This window comes from Ailuropoda melanoleuca, chromosome 14 (assembly GCF_002007445.2).
Source record: "Ailuropoda melanoleuca isolate Jingjing chromosome 14, ASM200744v2, whole genome shotgun sequence".
In the NCBI taxonomy this organism is placed as follows: Eukaryota; Metazoa; Chordata; class Mammalia; order Carnivora; family Ursidae; genus Ailuropoda; species Ailuropoda melanoleuca.
Window position 1 is genome coordinate 29,135,725 of NC_048231.1, and position 18,162 is coordinate 29,153,886.

Consider the following 18,162-nt stretch of genomic DNA (forward strand, 5'->3'; position numbering starts at 1 on the left):
GAGAGTGGAGAGTGTGTCCCAATAAGGCTCCTCCAATCTGGCGGCCACCTCCCTGTGGGAGCCACGGCTGCCCACTGTCACTCGGGAGGGGGCACCTGACCCAGGCTTGGAGCTCAGGATGAGCTCCTGGCATACCATAAAGGCGTGTGTGAACAGAATTAGTACACTGACGTCCTTACAGATAGGGAAGCTAAGGTGCCGGGTTGCCTGGCTTCTTCTGCAGAACTGGTCCTTGAACCTAGCTTTCCTGACTTGGGAGAGATGGAGTGGTTTCCATGGAGGATAGTTAAGTCCCTTGTATAAATGCATCAAGCCTCACTGTAACTAATGAGGACTGCCTGAAGATTTAATGTAACCCGACTTTCTGAAAATTGAATCTTTTTAATGTATCTGAGGAGCCTGATTTGCAAGAACCCTGGCAGTGAAACTTTTTTTTTTCTCCTGAAGAACCCTAATGGGATGACAATACCAAACATATCTCTTCTACTATGGACTTTTATTCATTTAAAAAATATTTTATTTGTATGGACACTTTTAAAAGCCAGAAACAAAGTCACATCTCAGCTGAGCTAGATTTCAGAGGGGAAATCAACTCCCTGAGAGGACTATTTGCTGTAAGGAGTAAAGGCTCAGATCATTCAAATGCACTGGATCGCTATATACGTTAGCATTTCTCAAAATGCAGTCCCTGGAACACTGATTCCACAGGTGGGAAACATGATGAAATTAGCTGGGGAACAAGGGGTCAAACTTCAGAGCCTTGACTTTTTTAAACTGCAGGACTTCTCAGAGCCTTTAATGTGCCAATATGAACTGAGTCTCTAAGAGGGAGATGCAATATTTCCCAAAAATATTTGACTGCAGAGAATCAGCAGTCTAGGAAACATCCTTGGAAAAATAATTCACTCATGCCTTAAAAGAACACCATCCAAAGTATTAGTCCCACACCCAGGGAACTGCTTAGTCTCTTTTCAGTTTGGGTAGATGCTGGTTAAAGTTTATTATGATGTCAGTTTCGCCTCTTTTAGGAAAATTAATAATTAGAATTGCTTTTCTACATAGCAATAATGGGTGAACTGGAAAAAAAATTTAAGATTCAACTGGTTCCCTCTACCCCAAATTCATAGATGACCTGCACTGGGGAGGCCGAGTGTTTCACGCTTCCGATCAGCGCCAGTGGGGTTGTGGCCAATCCACTGCATGCCTGACTTGGACATCTTTCCTGCACTGCCTCCTTCTGTAGTCCCTCCCAGAGAAGTACTGCCTCCCCGGTGCTTAAACCCAGGCTGCAGGGGGTGAGGGGGTGGGGAGGGTGGAGTGTGGGGGGGAATGCATTAGCATCTCAGGAGAGACGGGCCCCAGGTGGCAGAGTGGGCAAGCAGGTGGCAGCTCCACATCCACGTCATCCCAGCATTCCCCACGATCAACAACTACAACACACGTTCCATGGTGGAGGGAAGCGTGATTCTGGAGACCCTCAGAAAGGTTAATAGATAGATCGGTAAACTACTTACTAACTGAAAAAAGGGAGGGAAAACCATGAAAGTATACTTCTGGAGAGTTGCCTTGGAACAACAAATCAAATCAAAAATTAAAACCAAGAAACAAAACATTTGAAAAATAAAAATTAGAGGCTAAAAAAGCAACTAGAGTTCTAATAACCTTCCAACTGTAAGTCTGGCTGTCTCAAATTAGATTTCAATTCAAGAGTGACACATGGTTTTCCACTAACAATGTTTTTTTGTTTTTTGGTTTTTTTTTTTTTTTTGAAGCCAAAGAAAGGCCAACTGGGCATTCCCCTCTACATTTAAATGTTCACCCAGCACATGAATGCTGACCAATTCAAGTAACGTGTTTTGTTTCCAGGGCAGGAAATTCCAAAGGGAAGGGAAAAATAATCAAACAAGCAGTTTTCAGATCTTTCCACCATTAACCCTAATCATGATTCCAATAGTTTGTAGACTTGGGCTAGTTTTCGCTCCTATGAAGTCAAAGGATTGGAGAGAGAAATTCAGAAAACTTCAGGCCTTGGCTATCGGTCCTTACGAAAGGAGCCAGGATTCAAGATCATTACAATTTTAATCAAGAAATTTTACATTTATCAGAAATGTATGGTATGCTTCTCTAAATGTGGTAGCTATGTGTGTGGGGGGATTCTGGGGCACATCACCTGGGTACCAGCGAGGCACTCCCTAAGGGCAGGAGATGACTCATAGTTTCACAAAGAATAAACAATTGAGCCTTGCTTGGGACACAGCACATTCAGCAGAAAGCCCAGTGGGTGCTCATTGCCCTAACAATTTACTAATTAATCGGGTATCAGGTGTCTCACTGAAGAGTTAGGACTTCAGCCTTCAAAGGTTTAAAGGAACGCAGGGCTCTCTGGGATGTGACAAGATAAACACTGGCAGAGGGGCCCAGGTAGTGGGTTTGTTGTACAATAGGAGAGGCCGGGCCAGTGGGAATCTATCACGCTATTCTAGAACGTAAGATCCCATTTGAAGACAAAAAACTGGGCAAAAGGCAACGGATGCCAACAACTTTTCCATAAAAGCTGAAGGTGCCAATTGCCCGTGGGCATTGTATTAAAGGGAAAATGTCTATTTTAAGAAATGGATTAAAAACCGCATAAGCAGTTTATAAACATTATCTTCGTCTTGCATTTCATAAAGCTGGGATTGCCATGAAAGCCAAGTTCAGAACACTTACTATGCAGCTAAGTAAAGCCAGAGTGTTTCTTGGTTTGAATGATTTATTTTAGATGATAGCCTCATTTCTGCCCCGACTTTATGTGTGTGTGTGTGTGTGTGTTTAACACGGCAGGGTAGCCATCAGAAAGATGAGCACATTAGAGAAAGTAGTTCTTTCTGACAGCAGTCCCCTTAGGAGCTTTTGTTCAGCATATAACGGAGCATTTGGGACAGAGATGAGCCCTTATAAATCGTGGATACAGAGATTAAATTTTCTGGCAGTGCTGCAGTAAAAGTGAACATTGAATAAATGAGTGAAAGAAAGCAAGCCCGGCCCCTCCTGGTGAGACCCACATTTAGGTCCCATTTAAGGACTTGATCAACCAGTGTTTCATTTTAATACAGGAATCTGTTTGTTTGTTTGTTTCAATGGACAGGTCCTTGAACACCATAAAAGACTTCTAAATTTCCATATAATTTAAAAGCAAGATTAGATTAAAACACTGTCCAATTTCTCTGGATAGTTTCATAGGTTTTCACACAAACCCTACATTTTCCTTCCTTGAAAATGGAAAACAATTTATAGCATTGTTTCTCAAAATGCAGTACATACCCGTTGGCCCTGGAATCCTAAGTGGGTATTCTGTAAATGCACATGCCTGGGCTCCAGCTCAGGCTTACTGACTCATAAACTCTAGGGGTGGGGCTCAGGGGATCTGCAGTTTTCAAACCTCTTTGTGCGATATTAATGCAAAGTTTGAGAACCACAAACTTAAAGGGCATATGACCATTATCTTTACGATATCACCTTCATCAAAGTATGCTTGTTGAATTAATTTCTAAATAGAAAATCAGAAATATATAGAAATAAATTATGTGCAAAATGTTCTAATTTGCCTTTTTTAAAAATGGGATTTTTTATGCATGTATATCAACTCCAGGAAAGCATACAAGTAGCTGAGAACCAGAAGCATTGTCTAGAAAAGCTTCTATTTATCCTCCTCGAAACAGGTCTCCTTTACTTTTTAATGAGGAAGTTGGGACTTGGGCACCAATGTCTCCTTCTGCCCCACACAGCTTTGGGATTTTCAAATTGGCAAGATTTTTCTCTCAGATAAATTTGATGGAGTTTCCTATCCAGCTTATCAGTTAGGAAGATTATCAGAAAATGAAACATCAGGCAAATGAAGCAGGTCTAACAAGAAAGGAAAAACCATAAACCATGTTTACACAGAGAGGGTTCCTGGCGGGGACTTGGGTCATTGAATGAATGAGCTGCAGGGGGCCACACAAAGATGTCAGGTTTGGGATGAGAACGAAGATGAGGAGACACAAACAGGTGGAGAGGAGATTCGGTTCTTGAAAGAGAAGAGGAGGAGGAGGAATCTGACACTAAAAAAGTGAAAGAGAAAAAAAAAAAAAGGATAAAGGCAAAAAAAAAAAAAGAAATCTTTAGAGACACAAAGGAAAAAATAAACTAGATTTTAATATACTCACATAAGCTGCAAAGAAAATGAGGTCATGTAATACACAATCATTCCTCTACTGGACAATAGAATACAAGTGCTTTTCGAAGAAAACAAATTTGTTGTTTTTTCCACTGGTTATTTAATTGTTCTGCAACAACACCACGGAATAAAAATAACTCAGATTTACCTGGGCACAGACTCGGCAGCATGATCCGCTGAAAATAATACATCTTTAACCTACAATATCCAGGACATTCTAAAGGAGACCGATTTTCAATTGGAAGGGTGTAGCCCTTGGCTATTCCTGGATTTGTTTTTTATGAGAAGCACTTATATAAAGTTTACTGAAAGTGAAGGTTTTCCTAAGTAGAGATACTGAGATGTAACCATAGGTCATGGTCACAGCATCGTGACAATGGAGGGCTAAGCTTTCCAAGCTGGTCTGAGGTCGGGTGCATAGGCTGGGCACTTTGGAAAGGAAGCTGTCACCGCCACCTTCATGCTTCTCCACTGGAGACATACCCAGTAATCGGGAGACCACCACGGCTCCAATGAAAAATTGTCCCAGACACAATGGGCCAAACTTGCAAGGTAAAAGAATCATTTTGCTTTGGATAGGTGTCTGGTAATATCTACCAATGATTAAAGATAAATCTCCTTACTCCACATCTTGTTTTGAAGGCAAAAGGAAGAAAAAAAATTTTTTTTCATCCTCTATTTAAGGAACTACCAACTTATTCCTAAGAAAAGACAATGATTCATAGCTTCAACGTTAAGACTGTCACTCTATCTGATTCCTCTTTTTCCATGGCGGGGACCTATTAGAGGTGGGGGAAGGGGAGTGAGAGGTGACAATGGAAGGGAAACCGCGTTGTTTAGGGGGCTTTTTTCAATTTGCCACATCCACTTAATGACACCAACGCCTACTCTATTAGCCACAGTGGACTTGGCCAGTCCAAAGCTTCTAGACATGTGTTCCCCTTATGTTATTCCATAGATGTTCATATGGGCAATTTCGGAGGTGGAAAACCATATCCTAGTTAATTAACCACTTCCCAAATCGATAATACTGAGCCTGCACCTCATAATGACCCAAATGTGTAATAATGGCATCGTGTTCCTATTTTTTGAAAGTTCTTATCTCTTTGACATATATACCGAAATTTGAGTACACAAAATATGACATTTGGGATTTGCCTTAAAACGCTCTATAAAAACTAAGTGTGGGACAGGAGAGAGGGATGAAAAAGGAATACTAATCGCTGAAAGCTGGTGGTAGTTACATGGGATTCATTATATCGGTGCCTCTGTTGTGGTATATTTGAAAATTTTCCATGATAGAAAATTAAAAAAAACAAAAAACAAAAAGGAAATAAATTTTAGTTCTGGAACACAAAAACAAGTGACCCAAGAGGGCCTGTGACTTCGCAAAGGACTCTCTATGTGCACCCTGGGTGCCTGAGAACGGACAGGGTCATGGCGGTGGGGGTTCACCATGGCTCTGGCCGCGTCCTTGCGGACGCCAGCACTGTGCAGTTTCGCTGGTGTCGGGTGCCTGGGCCCTTTAAATTAGGGAATTCAGGAAAGGAGAGAAGCACCAGGTGCGGAATGGGATGATACTATCAGCAAGGTGTCACCTGCCAGGGCTGGGTCCTCTCAGACCACAGCTGACCCTGGTCGCTTTGGTTCGATTTGGGACCATTTTTACCTTGGTTAAGTTCCTTTTCTCTTTTCCTCTATAGCCCTATTGCTTTCCTAAATGAGCAGTGCTATTCAAAATTGTCCAGCCTCCTCCCTCACGTGCACTGAAGACTGTGGCAAAGGGAAGGAGGACGATGGCTGAGGTCCCGCAGGACAGAGAAGTCTGGAGTGTGAAGTCTGCTCCATGGAACGCTAGGCTGCTTTAAGAACGTGGATGTTCTCTGCAGGTGGATATGGAGGGGTCTTCGGGACATGCCGAGAAGTGAAAAGTGCCAGGTGCTGGAGGGCGTATATACACAGTATTATGCTGTTTTTCATAGAGGGGGACATGGGAAATCATAGCTAAGATTATCTGTATGAAAAAAACACTGGGAGGGCAAGCAGAGAGTTAACAGAACTGGTTACTTTTACGGAAAAATAAGACAGAGGCGCAGGGATGGGAACAAAACTTCTCTATGGCACCTTCTGAATAAAACTTAGAATCTGTGGGTCGTTCACAAGTTGGGCCATCCACAAAGGTGTATGAAGGAGAATGTGCTGGCCCTCTGCCTGCCCCCCCGGGGCTGAACTATAGAAAACTGGGCTCTATTCATCAAGATGGAGGCACCCTTTCCATTTTTAGGTGAGTCTTTCTCATGTCTGTCTCTTTGATTTCAATGGTCATTTCAGAATGTTCTACCCTCATTTACAAACAGTCGGCGTTGATAAGGCCTCCTAACATGGCCTGCTGCATTTCTGATTCCCTGGCCTCCTGGGTAAGTAAGTAGTGGTGTGTAAACCAACAACTGGGGGCTCTGAGGGCAGGGCCGGTGAAAGTCCTGTAGTGATTCCTACAAGAATTATCTTGTAGGCATCATACCACAACACTAATATGGTCAGTGGCCAGGCCTGGAGGCTGTGCTGTTGCCCTGTTGTTCTAGGGCATCTGGGTCGGCAACCCCAATCCAGCCACCCGGGCTCCTGGGGCGAGGGGCAGAGCAGATGCACAAACCCCACTAGGGACGAGGGCACAGCATCGCCCTGACTGCGCCACGTACGTTCCTCACCTGGACACTCCCGAATCTCAGAAGGTCTAACCTGGCGGGGACATTCTTGAAGTCTCTAGGGAAAATGTCCCACAGGACAGAGGGGAGAACAAATAACAAGAGCCTCGCTTATGTTCTGCCACAATCTGTGTTCAATGTGATGTGGCCCTCAAGTCTTGGGAGCTCAGGGGAAATTAAGGCCCGGGCCAGCTGGAAGGAAAGGGGGTCTGAATTTAGGAGGACTGTCCTCACAGGATCCTGGGGAGGGGGCAGAGGGGGGAAGACAGCCACAGGCAGCCGCCGCAGCTGTTCCGAATTAGCCAAAATTGCTGCCAGTGCCACAGTGAGCGTCACCTCCTTCCTCCCGTGTCCTGGCCTCACCCCGCGGTGGCTAGAGCCCACAGCCTGACCCTCCCTTCCAGCAATGAGGGGGTTCAACAGGGTCTCTAGGAGGACTGCTGCACTATTCAAAGTCAGAGGCTCCCCCCCTCCAAGGACTGCTGGTCAATGGGGGCAGAGGGGGTCAGGCCACTGCAGGGGGTGACTTTCTCTGCAGCTTCGCAGCTCTGCATTTTGACCAGTGGCCGGCAGCCCTGTTAAACTACACTGATCTGCGATTCGCGCTCCATCCAATGCCCAGCGCTCTTTGGACCTGGGAGCTCCGGGGTCCTGGGACCAGATTCCTCAAGCTGACTAACTCTGGTAAAAGGGAGCCTAGCAAAGGAATGCAGTGTGCAGGCAGCTACAAGCATGGGTTTGGACAAGTAGCACATCTGGCTTCTAGAGGTGGTATCTCTCCCATCCTGCCAGCGCCAAGATTTTTCAGGAGATGGCTGTGCCTACCCCAGGGCTGCTCTCTGGCTTTCTCTGGCAGGGCTTGGGCAGGAGCTGGGACCTGTCACAAGGTCAGGAGAAGGACCTGGAGGCTCATTTCATGAAGCCAGCCCAGAAAAGAGGAGGAATACCCAGATGGGGATTAAGCCCTACAAAGGCCCCTCTCTGGGGCACCATGGTGGTGGGTAGGGGAGGTGGGGGGGTGGAGAAGCAACAGAACCAGCTTTCAAACGATGCTCTGGAACTACCTTTGAGGCTCGAAGCAGAGGGGACTTCTTTATATCCTCCAAATCACCATCGAATAGCTGGTAGAACTATTAGAACTACTTGTTTGGAGTTTTGGAAATTACAGAGGCATATTTACTCCTCTGTACTTAGGCAAATGTGGAAACGCAAATGACAAGATGTACACACTTGCTCAGGGGACAGGGGAATCAGAAGCTCAGAACCCACCTGTGTCCCTAAAAGGCCTTTTTACTGGGGGGGGGGTGTTCCTATGTTCAACTGATTAAAAATCAAAACCTGATTTCAGCAAGATCTGAAACTTAAAGAGAGAGGGAGAAACAGAAAAGCAGAGAGGAAGCTTCATGGGGATGCAAACAATCTAATTTTAGTTTTGAATTTGAGGCTCTGAGAGTGCGGGGAAAAATAGAAAGATCTCAAAGAGCTGTGCCAGGCAGGCACTACCATGTCCCCCACTGTGAACACACACTTGAAAAGACACTGGAGAAAATGCGCCTCGACTGAGTTTAACCTCTTAGTGTGAGGAGGGTTTCCAAGCCCCGTCCCTGGCAGTCTTCGTCCCACGCCACTCGCCACTCGGGGCCAGGCCCCACGCGCTCCCTCGCGGACACGGCTCCGTCCCCTCTGGTCTATTATTCTCACCTGTCTCGGGATCGCTGAAGTCTGGCAAAGTAATTGTGTTAAGCTGTCGTCTGTCAGCAATGGTTCTATCTAAGAGGCTGCTCCCACGTCCAGAATCACTGCAAAACACAGCTGCAGAGGTCAGTCATTGGAAGGGGGGCAGGGGGAGAGACACAGAATCAACCATCGCGGACCCCTAATGTGCGGTAACACCTTTCTCCGTTGCCTACAAGGCATCCTGTGTCCTGGCTCGGCCTGGGCTGCGATCTCTTTCCATGTTCACTGTCACAAACACGCTTAAACCACACCCACAGACCCTTCTAATTTTAGCCTCTTCGGTGTCATTATAAGATACAAAACTGAAAACTTGAAGCCAGGTTCTCGGTCCGCCTTAGAAGGGGGAACTGACTGGCCTTCCGTGTTGGAAGTCTTGGAACTCATCAAACTCATAAATGCACGGCCCTCGAGTTGTCTTACAAATCAACGGTCTACAGCTAAGCCCTCACTGCCCAGGGAAGGTACCTGGGGCGTTTCTAGAAGACCCTTATGCCTAGGCCCCTCTCCAGACCACATGCATCAGTATTTATGGGGTAGCCCACATTTTTCCAAGCTCCCCAGATGGCTCCAGTGTGTAGCTAGATTTGAGAACCCCTGGCTCCTATTTTTCAAAGGGCAATCACAGTCATGGCCTCCCTTGTGTCCCTATCTAATAGCCCTGAGATCACATAGGGAGCTGCTGGTCCCTGGAGGAACTGGAGCTGCACCCCACCTCCCCCCATCCAGCTTGTCCAGTGATCTTCCAATCACAGCTGGAGAAGGCTGGGCCTTGAGAACACACAGCAGGGTTTGGGCACCAGCCTCCAGGCCGGCACTGTTACCAGCTTCCTGCACTGAACCCCCCTCCCCAGCTCCCCCTACAGAGCAGGCTTGGCACCGTTTGTTTGGCGAGTCACATGGGAGACCACCTCGGACCTAAGTGGAATGAAACACAGGCAGGGGACCTTAGCTCCTACGGACTCTCATTTTGTTTTGTTCTAAGAAGCTTGTAAGCAAAAAAATAAAAATAAAAAAGAATTGCACTCTTCTTTTTTCCTCTATGATGATATTCCATCCAAGAAGCTCCAAAAAGCAGCACATCTATCTCTTAAGGATTGAGTCTATAACGCTTTTCTTTGAAGCTATTTTGTTTTGTCGATCCGGGGGCTCTAGGCGTGGTATTTTTTTTGTTGAGAAGTTCAAATTCTATAATAAAGGTACACAATTTCCTTCCTGTGTGCAGCTGTTGCTAAAAGTGGTACAAACAAGATTTGGTATGAAACTTAATATGGTTCGCAGGCTGTAATTTCCACGTCCAGTGATGTAGTTAGAGAAATCCACAGGAAACAGACGGAAACTTGCTTCACTGCACACTATTTGTCAGCCTATACTTATTACATCATTGGATACATGTTTTTTGGAAACTGTTCTATTAATTATTTCCACAATTGAGAAACAGTAACTGTCTCCAAGTGGAAGACAACATAAAAGTAGGTGCAAATGTTCATTAACATCCTAACATCGGTCTGTTCATGTATGCATTTTTAATATAAATATTAGAAAAATATTACAAATAGTTATGATCTGAATATTGCAATGGCTCCCCACCTAGGAGCTTTTCAGAGGATGTCATCTCAAAATACAGTGATTTTTTTCATTGTCCTAGGGATTCCAGGACACACCGCAAGGTGCCAGGCATTGCAGAGAAAGGATTCGCCTGGGTTTTTGGTGGGTTTGCTTTGGCCATAACCCTCCAGGCTTTTCCCATCTCCCCAAGTCTCACTGCCTGGGGTTGGCTGCCATGTGTGGCTCCTGGGTCCTGGAAGCCAGCCAGGGGTCTGGGATCTTATCTTCTATCTGGCCCTAACAAGTAGGTCCCTCTGGTCCTACTCTCCCTGTGCCTCAGTGTCTTCCCTGTTAGATGAAGATAAGGATTGTCTTCCTGCATTCGGAGGTGGGAGGCTGAACCGAGATCATGTGGACAGAGCATTTAGAAGATTTGTAACTTTTAGGTATACTCCATGCGTCATCATGAATACATACACCCACAAACACGCACCCGAGGTGAATGTGGCTGGCTGATTGCTGAAGACCATGTATTTCTAGCCTTCTAGTGCAATGGTAGGTATGGGGAAGCTGAGTTAAGGGCCTCCTACTCTGAATGTTAGAAACTGCTGCTAAAACCCAAATCTTACTTGTGAGCCTTCCCCACTGTTGTAATGACACAGGAGCTACTTCCCCTCCACCACCTGAGAAACTGTATGCAGTCAGATTCCTTCGTTCTTCTTCAGAGTTCCTTTTGAAATCAGTGCATAAGCAACAATTCACTATTCAAAATGGAGACGCTCTTGTTTCCGCCCTGAATGCTGTCACTGAGAATTGTGCTGGTTGCTTTAAGCAATTTTTTAATTCTACGTTTATAGGGTGTGGAGTCTTAAGCATTCAGGATTTGCCTTTGTGATGACCTCTGGGATATGAGGCAGAGGCAAAGGGAGGCCCTGGCCACCCCTTGAGTCTCCTCCACTCTCTCACTCTGGCCAGCTTCTCTCACGAAAGAAAGCCTTTCACTCTCCCTGTGGGACCCTGCTTGGGCCCCTGCCATGGACCACCCACTCCCACCTCAGTAACCTGTGACCTCACCTCCTGGGCCCAGCCTGGCAGCTACCAGGAACACCCCCCAAGGAGGATGGCAGGAAGAGAAGGAAAACCATTCCCGGTCAGTGGTGCTAGTGGAGGGTTTAGGGGGAGGACACTGGCAGGAGCCCCAGGTCCACGGTACATAAGCTGCAGATATCCCCACAGGTAGACACACGCACGCAGGTAATGTCTGGGGACTGAACATTTAGAGTACATTCTAGCGATGGTTAAAGTTGTACTGGAAACTGGAAGCTTCTCTTGGAAATCCTCCACTTTCCATAGCCCGCGGAGGCTGTTAAACACAAGGGGCAAGCTGGTGGTGGGCTTGGAGTGAGAGCCCGGGGGGGTCTTTGTAGCAACCCAGCTTCTGCACCTGGCTCAGCATTTACTGGATGGAAGAGAGGGGCCTGGGATGGGAAGCCAGAGCTGGGCAGGTGGGAGAGGAGGAAACACCTGTTTTTCTCCAGGCCCCTCACGGCTGGTAACAAGAGTCAAGGCAAGCTCCCAATATCCCTGACCCTCAGTTCTCGTCAGTAAAATGGGTATGAAAGAACATGACAGTTGCTTGCTCTTTGGGGTTGCTTGGAAGATGGAAGGAGAGCACGCTTTGTAAAAAGAAAATCTTCCCTAAAACGCTGGTGACTATTAATTAGTATGGGATGCGGTTTCCAGTTTCCAACTGAGGTCAGAGTAAAGAAAGCATCTTTTTTTAAAAATAAAAACTTAAAGTGCAATTTGTAAGTAAGCAAACATTTTCTTCCAATTATATGGCTCCACGATGAAGACGGTCCATGTGGCAGTGGTGAGGGGGATAGGAAAGAAGTGGTTAACAAATAAAAAATACAGATAAAGGAAAAGATGTTGGTTGCCCACTCGGAGAGGCGGCATGCGTGGTGCAGGGAGCACTGGTGTCAGCCACAGGCCTGGGCCTGAGTCAGAGCTCTAGTGCTTATTTAATTGGGGAAATTTAGGCAAGTTATTCAGCCTTGTTTATTTCCTATAAAATGGAAAGAAGAGTTGTGGTCTCACGAGGCTGATGCAGGGACTGAAGATAAGGCAGACACAGATGGCCCAGCACAGGGATGGCCTGGGGAAGGGTGCTGCCATACACAACAGGAGCTGTGACTGTCCGTTCCAGGAGGCTGCTGGGACCTTCTGGTGAGGCCCTGGTCACCAGTCACGCTGTTCTGAGCGGCTGAGCCAATGGGCACAAGAACTGAAGGGACCTACTCCTTTACTGAGAGAGAGGAGATGAAACACGAGACAGCTTTCTCTCCTAAAGGCAAGGAAAACTGCAGACCCAGCAAATAAATCCAGGCTTCTGAAATGACACACACCTTGCCAAATGTACACTCGAGAGAATGCCACCCACCATTTTGCTCACAGCAAGGGATGGGTTCTCAGACTGCAGGTGGAACGCTCTTTGCAAGTTGTCTAAGGCTCGATTCAGCGACAGCGACTAGCTCAGTGTGATTTTCCTTCAAGCAAAAATAAAGAGGGAACGAGTTGCAGAGAACATGAAAGCTCGGTCTCTTCTCCACGTGGCCCATTACTGCTCATATCTCCCTCTGTGCCTCATCATCTCACTGTGGTACAGGCCTGTGCCAGCCCCAGGGTGGAGCTGGGAGGGGGTGGGGGATGGTGGAGAGCCCTGGCAGGTGGAGCAGAGGCCCCTCCATCAGTGAGCACGCTCAGAAACAAGGGCGCCCCGACTCAGGGAGTCAGCGTGGACCTTCTCTGGGGAGAAACCAACCACCTGCCAAGATGCTCTCTGCCCCAGTTTTTATTGCATTTTTTTTTTCTTTTAAGTAGGGATGCTTCTCATGCACTTGTTCATGCGATTCTACCCTCTTCTAGAACCCTGCGTGACCTGATCATGGACTCGAGGCTGCTGGACCCAGAGCTGCCCTTATCTGGAGGAGGAATATGCCATCCCTTGTCAAGACGCAGTCCTCCCCTCTTTATGCTTCATTCTACTGCCAGGGTCACGTCTAACCCGACCACACTGGGGAGGATGTCTAAATTTGCACAATGGTAAGGCCTACAGGAGAAACATTTATTTATATCCCAGAGAAAATAAAGTTAAAAAAAACAATCAGGAAGCTCCTTAATCAGGGGCTGCTCAATTACCACCCCTTCCCCTCCCCCCCCCAAAGGCTTTGGGAGGCGCAGGAGGGAGCAGTTTTGCAAACCTCTGATGGCCCTCCTCCAACCACCCCCACACCCCCTCCAGACTCTGCGCCTGGAGCCAGGGTTCCTCCCTGCTCTGGCCCCGAAAGATCCTTCAGGAAACGGAGGAAGTATGGACACAGCCCAGGCATTTGGTTAAGTATTTTTAAAAAGCTTTCCAATTCTGCTATTTTTTTTCTCCTCACATTCAATATTCTTGGTTGCTAAGTGGGAGGAAATGTGGGGAGGTGGGAGAGGTGTGGAGAACTGAGGGAAAATTGGCAACATGAAGGCTGATGGGTTTATTTTCTCATTTCGAATGGGGGTACGGGCAAAGGAATGCTCCGGGACGGAAGCAAGCAGCCTGGGGAGGCTCTCCCGTTAGCGGTGCTTGGGGCCAAGGCTCTTCCCTAAAAACCCTGCTGCTGCTGAGAGGCCGGGAGTGGGGGGCTTTTCGGGAACATAACATGGGCCTTTTCTATTTCTGCTTATAGACTTAGAAAAGTAGAATTTTTTAAAAATGAAAATGATCTTTATTTTCAGAACATATCTGCAAAAGGGAAGAGGCCTGTTTCAGGATCATCTTTTCACCAAGAGGAAGATGGAGCATGGGGCAGTCACGTGCCACAGGCTGTGGCTATGGAGAGGATTCTTGGCTCATTCTCGAGACTCCGGCTTTGCAAGGGGTCTCAGGGCTGCCTGCCTGGCGTGGGGCTGGACAGTGTGAGCTCCCTCCCTTCCAGCTGCACTGCCCACAAGGCCCGTCTGTGGTCACAACTCTGTCGAATGTCAGTTCACAAGGACCCGTCCCCTAACACGGAGGGCCCTGATTTTGAATATGCTCTTTTAACTGCAGAAATAAAATCCCACATGGAACCCTTCCCGAACTCTGCTGCTTCCCTAAGGCCCTTCCCACCTTTCCTCTCCCTAGGCCCACAGCCTGCACATCAAGGCCACCAACTAGCCTGTCACCTCCTGGGGGCTGTACAGGGCAAGCGACATCCTTAGTACACATTTATGACTTGAGTTGAATATTTTTAGGCTCCTGACTTTTAAGATCCTAGTGTGGGCTGTCCATACATCTTGCTATGAGCTTGAAAAATGTTCCAAGTGTATGAGCAGTTGTCTGAATGCACTTGAATTATTAGGTCCCTTTTCATTAAATGACTTCCTTCCAAGGGCAGGACACACTTAGTAATTTAAACAGATACCAGGAAAAATTGCCCAAGACTTGAAAATGGGCACAACAGGTTACTGGGTATCTTTCAGTGGTGAGCTGGGGGTTGACTAGCGAGCCTTCCCCCAATTATCTGCCTTGGTCTGGCGGGTGCCCTTGACTGACTCCGACTGATTAAGGTCATTTTACTGTTCTGTAGGCAAATGAGATACAATTGATTTCCACCCTGTAAAAGACAACCCCAAACCATGTATTTCATTGTCCTATAGGATACTGTTTTTGCATTCCTTTGCAAATTCATTTCAGTGTATCTATCTTTCAAATTCTTCTCTGAACGAGTCTTAACATTTCACTGGTTCCCTCATTACTCATTAGTTAACGAGGCACATAAAGCCTCTGATACATGCTTATTTGTATTTGTTTACGTCATGATTTTACCTGTTTGAAAATTATACTTTATCATGCCCATAGCGATTTCTACTCTCCTTAGTAGGACGCGGCCTGCTGTCTCTGCAGGCCTTTTAAATACTACTCTAAGACCCCCACCTGGAGTATATAATTGACTAGTCTATCCATAAATTACCAGAAAGATGATAAGACTTGTCCAAGAATTTAAGTAAATGGCCGGTTGAGAGAAATCAGGTGGAGATCAGCTGTGCATTGGGCCTCGTGGGTCACCGTGGCAGCAACAGGAAAAGAAACCCCCGATCTGGGGGCTTCATCAGCCACTGGAAGAAAAGCCCCTTTTCTTACACAAATGGGGTGTGTACGGCTTCAACCCTACTGTCTGCTGCTCATGAGGGCCTAGAGGGGCACAGGGCGGCAGGGGTCATGCCTGCCTGCTAAGTGCCCATCGGAGACAGCACCGGGAGGCGGGTACCCATGCAAAAATCACGCAAAACAGGCACTGCTGGCCTCTTACCTGGGATTGGTCAGGTTGTAGCAGGATTTCCATATTTGTAACATGTGCTTACATGTGAGGAGCGCCTCATCCGGGCCCCGGCACAGTGACTCCAACTTCACTTTGGAAAACAGTAGTCTACGATGGAGAGACAAAGGGAGAGAAGAACACAGCTCAAGCCAGAGTCCCCACCAGAACCAAATCACGCGGCCTGGCCTAGAGCAGGAAGCAACAGCACTCATTCTAGAACAGGGTGGGCAAAGGCTTGATCCGAGGGAAGCTTAAGCGGTGGCAGCAAGGGCCAAGGGTTCCTGAACTCCCAGCTCAGTATCTGGCTTTGTAGATTGCAGGCAAATGCAGGTGCACCCAACGTGACCATTTGTGATCAGGTTAAAAGCATCAGAGTGGCTAATGTTATTGAGATCATGGGGATTTTATTAAAAGCCTGCTTTTTAAAACAAAACCAATTTATTTGCAAAACTTCAAAAATTCATTAAAAGCAAATCTTGATTTATTTACAGATTTACACAGGGGATGTGACGCAGTTGATATAAATGATCTACAACTCCCTTCCACAAAGACCCTCATCATGTGAAGGTGAATAAGTCTCGTAAGCTTCACAATGGCACATAAAGAAGGGGGGCATCTGGCGCAGGCTCTCTCCTCAGATCTTCCCAGCCCTGCTACTGAAGGGCTAGGACCTCACCAACTATCTTTTCCCTATTTTTGTTACCATCGATGGCTCTACCCTCTGTTCAGACCTTCTGTGAGCTAAGCTTAGACCCTTCTCTCTTTCTTGGCCTCTTGGTTATCCCATTCCCAAATTCTACTTAGGCCTTTCTGAAGACATCAGCTCCCCTGGTCCCCGAGCTCATTAGTACTATCCTTGCGAAGGCCCCAGCATGAGCCCAGATGCCTTCCTGGTGGTCCTCCTGTTCCCCAAGTTGCCCAGCTCTAAGAAACTGCATTATGAAGATCTCTAAAAATCATTTTCAGTCTCAGCTCAAGAAACTGCAGCGATTCCTTACTGTTTGTAATAATAAGTCAAAATTCCTATTGAGTCCTCGAAGGCACCCTGCCCACCGGCCACTCCTGTCTTACCACCCCATTCTGTGCCATGCATCCCTCTGGACCCTTTACTCCTACCAAAATAATTTATTGGCCAAAGGCCAGGTTTCTTTCCTAACTCTATGAATATACATGTCATGTCCTCAATTTTAATCTGTATGAATCTACTGCTCTCCTTAATTCTTCCTAAATTCTGAACTCAGCCACAACCCCACCTCATCAAACAATTCCACGCTTATATCTCTGTCTACTCTACTCTCTATCACCTTAGCCAGTGTCTGCTGTTAATGATAATACAGAGAAGAAAGGGATAGGGGAAGCTCTTGTCATTAAAAACCTCCTCTGTGCCAGGTCCTATGTTTGGCGCTTCACAAACACAACCAAGGTGATCTCTGTAACAACCCTTCTTGGTGGGTGGTATTTATCTCCTTCCACAAAAGAACACCAACCCCTCACTTCCACAGTGCCGAGGATTGTGCTGAGGCCAGCAGGCCTTAAATCCTCATTTGCTCATTAACCACTTTCTCTACAAACCACAGAAGACTAAGAAATGCATTTCCAGTGATTTAAGTTAGACATACAAGAGAATTCCTCAACCACGCATGATGTAATGGCCGCACTCGATGGCACTTTGGAGGACGAAAGTCTCTTTTTTCTCAGTGGGAGATGGAAAGAGGGTGGTCCTAATGCATCACTGCCCCAGCTCTGGAATGGGTTAGTACCCCCCACTCCCTCCAAATGGAACACAGGATGCCCAAGGGGCTGCTGGTGGCTCTCGGGGGGCTCAGGGCTGTGGCCTCTTCGAGCCTGGCTCTGCGGACACCTGGGAGGATGGCAACGGGCCAGGTGAGGACAGGGATGCAGCCTCTGATCTACAAGCAGGTGGGCATAAAGGGTGAGGCCAGACGTGAGATGGGGCTTGACTTCTGCTCAAGAACATCTCAAGAAGTGGAAGTTCCCTGAGGGGTTTCTAAGGACCCAGGTGCCACCTCCTGCTAATTTCTTCACCAGTCCAGAAAGTGGTGGAAGCCTTTTTCCACCAGAATCTCCCACCAAACTTGAGTCAACTGGGAGATGTGTTACAAAGGGAGGAGAAGCTGCCAAAAGGTCACCTTGCAGCATTTGGTAGAGACCTATTCAGAGGCCAGAGACCCCCCCCCCCCCCGGGTCTGGCTGCCAAGGAATTTTGGCCAACGGAGACACCACATAGGACTGTGGTGATGTTCTCCAGGAGGCGCACTGAGCTCTTCTGGCTTAGCCAAGCTTGGAGCTCGCCTGCCCCAGGGAGGGCCGTGAGGCCGTAGGGAAGGCTGCCCCGCATGCGGTGGTGGTGAGCTCCAATTGTCCTTTAACTGTTCCCAAAGTACAAAATGCCAGAGCTCGTCTCTAAGCCTCAACTTGGGGGAACGGTTGCACGCAAGGCTTCTTGGCTGGAAAAAGAACTTCTAATTAACATGAAATAACAGCTTTCAAACACTTGACTCAGGATATGGAGTTGAAAAGGTGTGGGCTGAATTTAAGAGAACCAGACAGGAAGAACAATAGTAGAACTGCTGAGCACAAATGATGGGAAAGGCACCTGGAAGTGAAG

The 18,162-nt window shown here is 47.0% G+C and overlaps 1 protein-coding gene across 11 annotated transcripts in view; it reads right to left on the minus strand.

The window, feature by feature from the left end:
* The window catches only part of TTC7B (tetratricopeptide repeat domain 7B), a 226,892-nt gene that overhangs the window by 53,445 nt on the left and 155,285 nt on the right, over positions 1–18,162 (minus strand). For 6 of the 11 annotated variants that reach the window (XM_034642623.1, XM_034642620.1, XM_034642622.1 and 3 more), the window contains 3 exons: positions 15,525–15,641; positions 8,605–8,702; positions 1,515–1,565 (listed from right to left, as the gene is read on the minus strand). In XM_034642623.1, coding sequence (XP_034498514.1) covers positions 1,515–1,565; positions 8,605–8,702; positions 15,525–15,641 — 266 coding nt within the window. The remainder of the gene's footprint in view (positions 1–1,514; positions 1,566–8,604; positions 8,703–15,524; positions 15,642–18,162) is intronic. The other 5 variants (XR_004620268.1, XM_034642627.1, XM_034642629.1 and 2 more) reach the window with 2 other exon arrangements.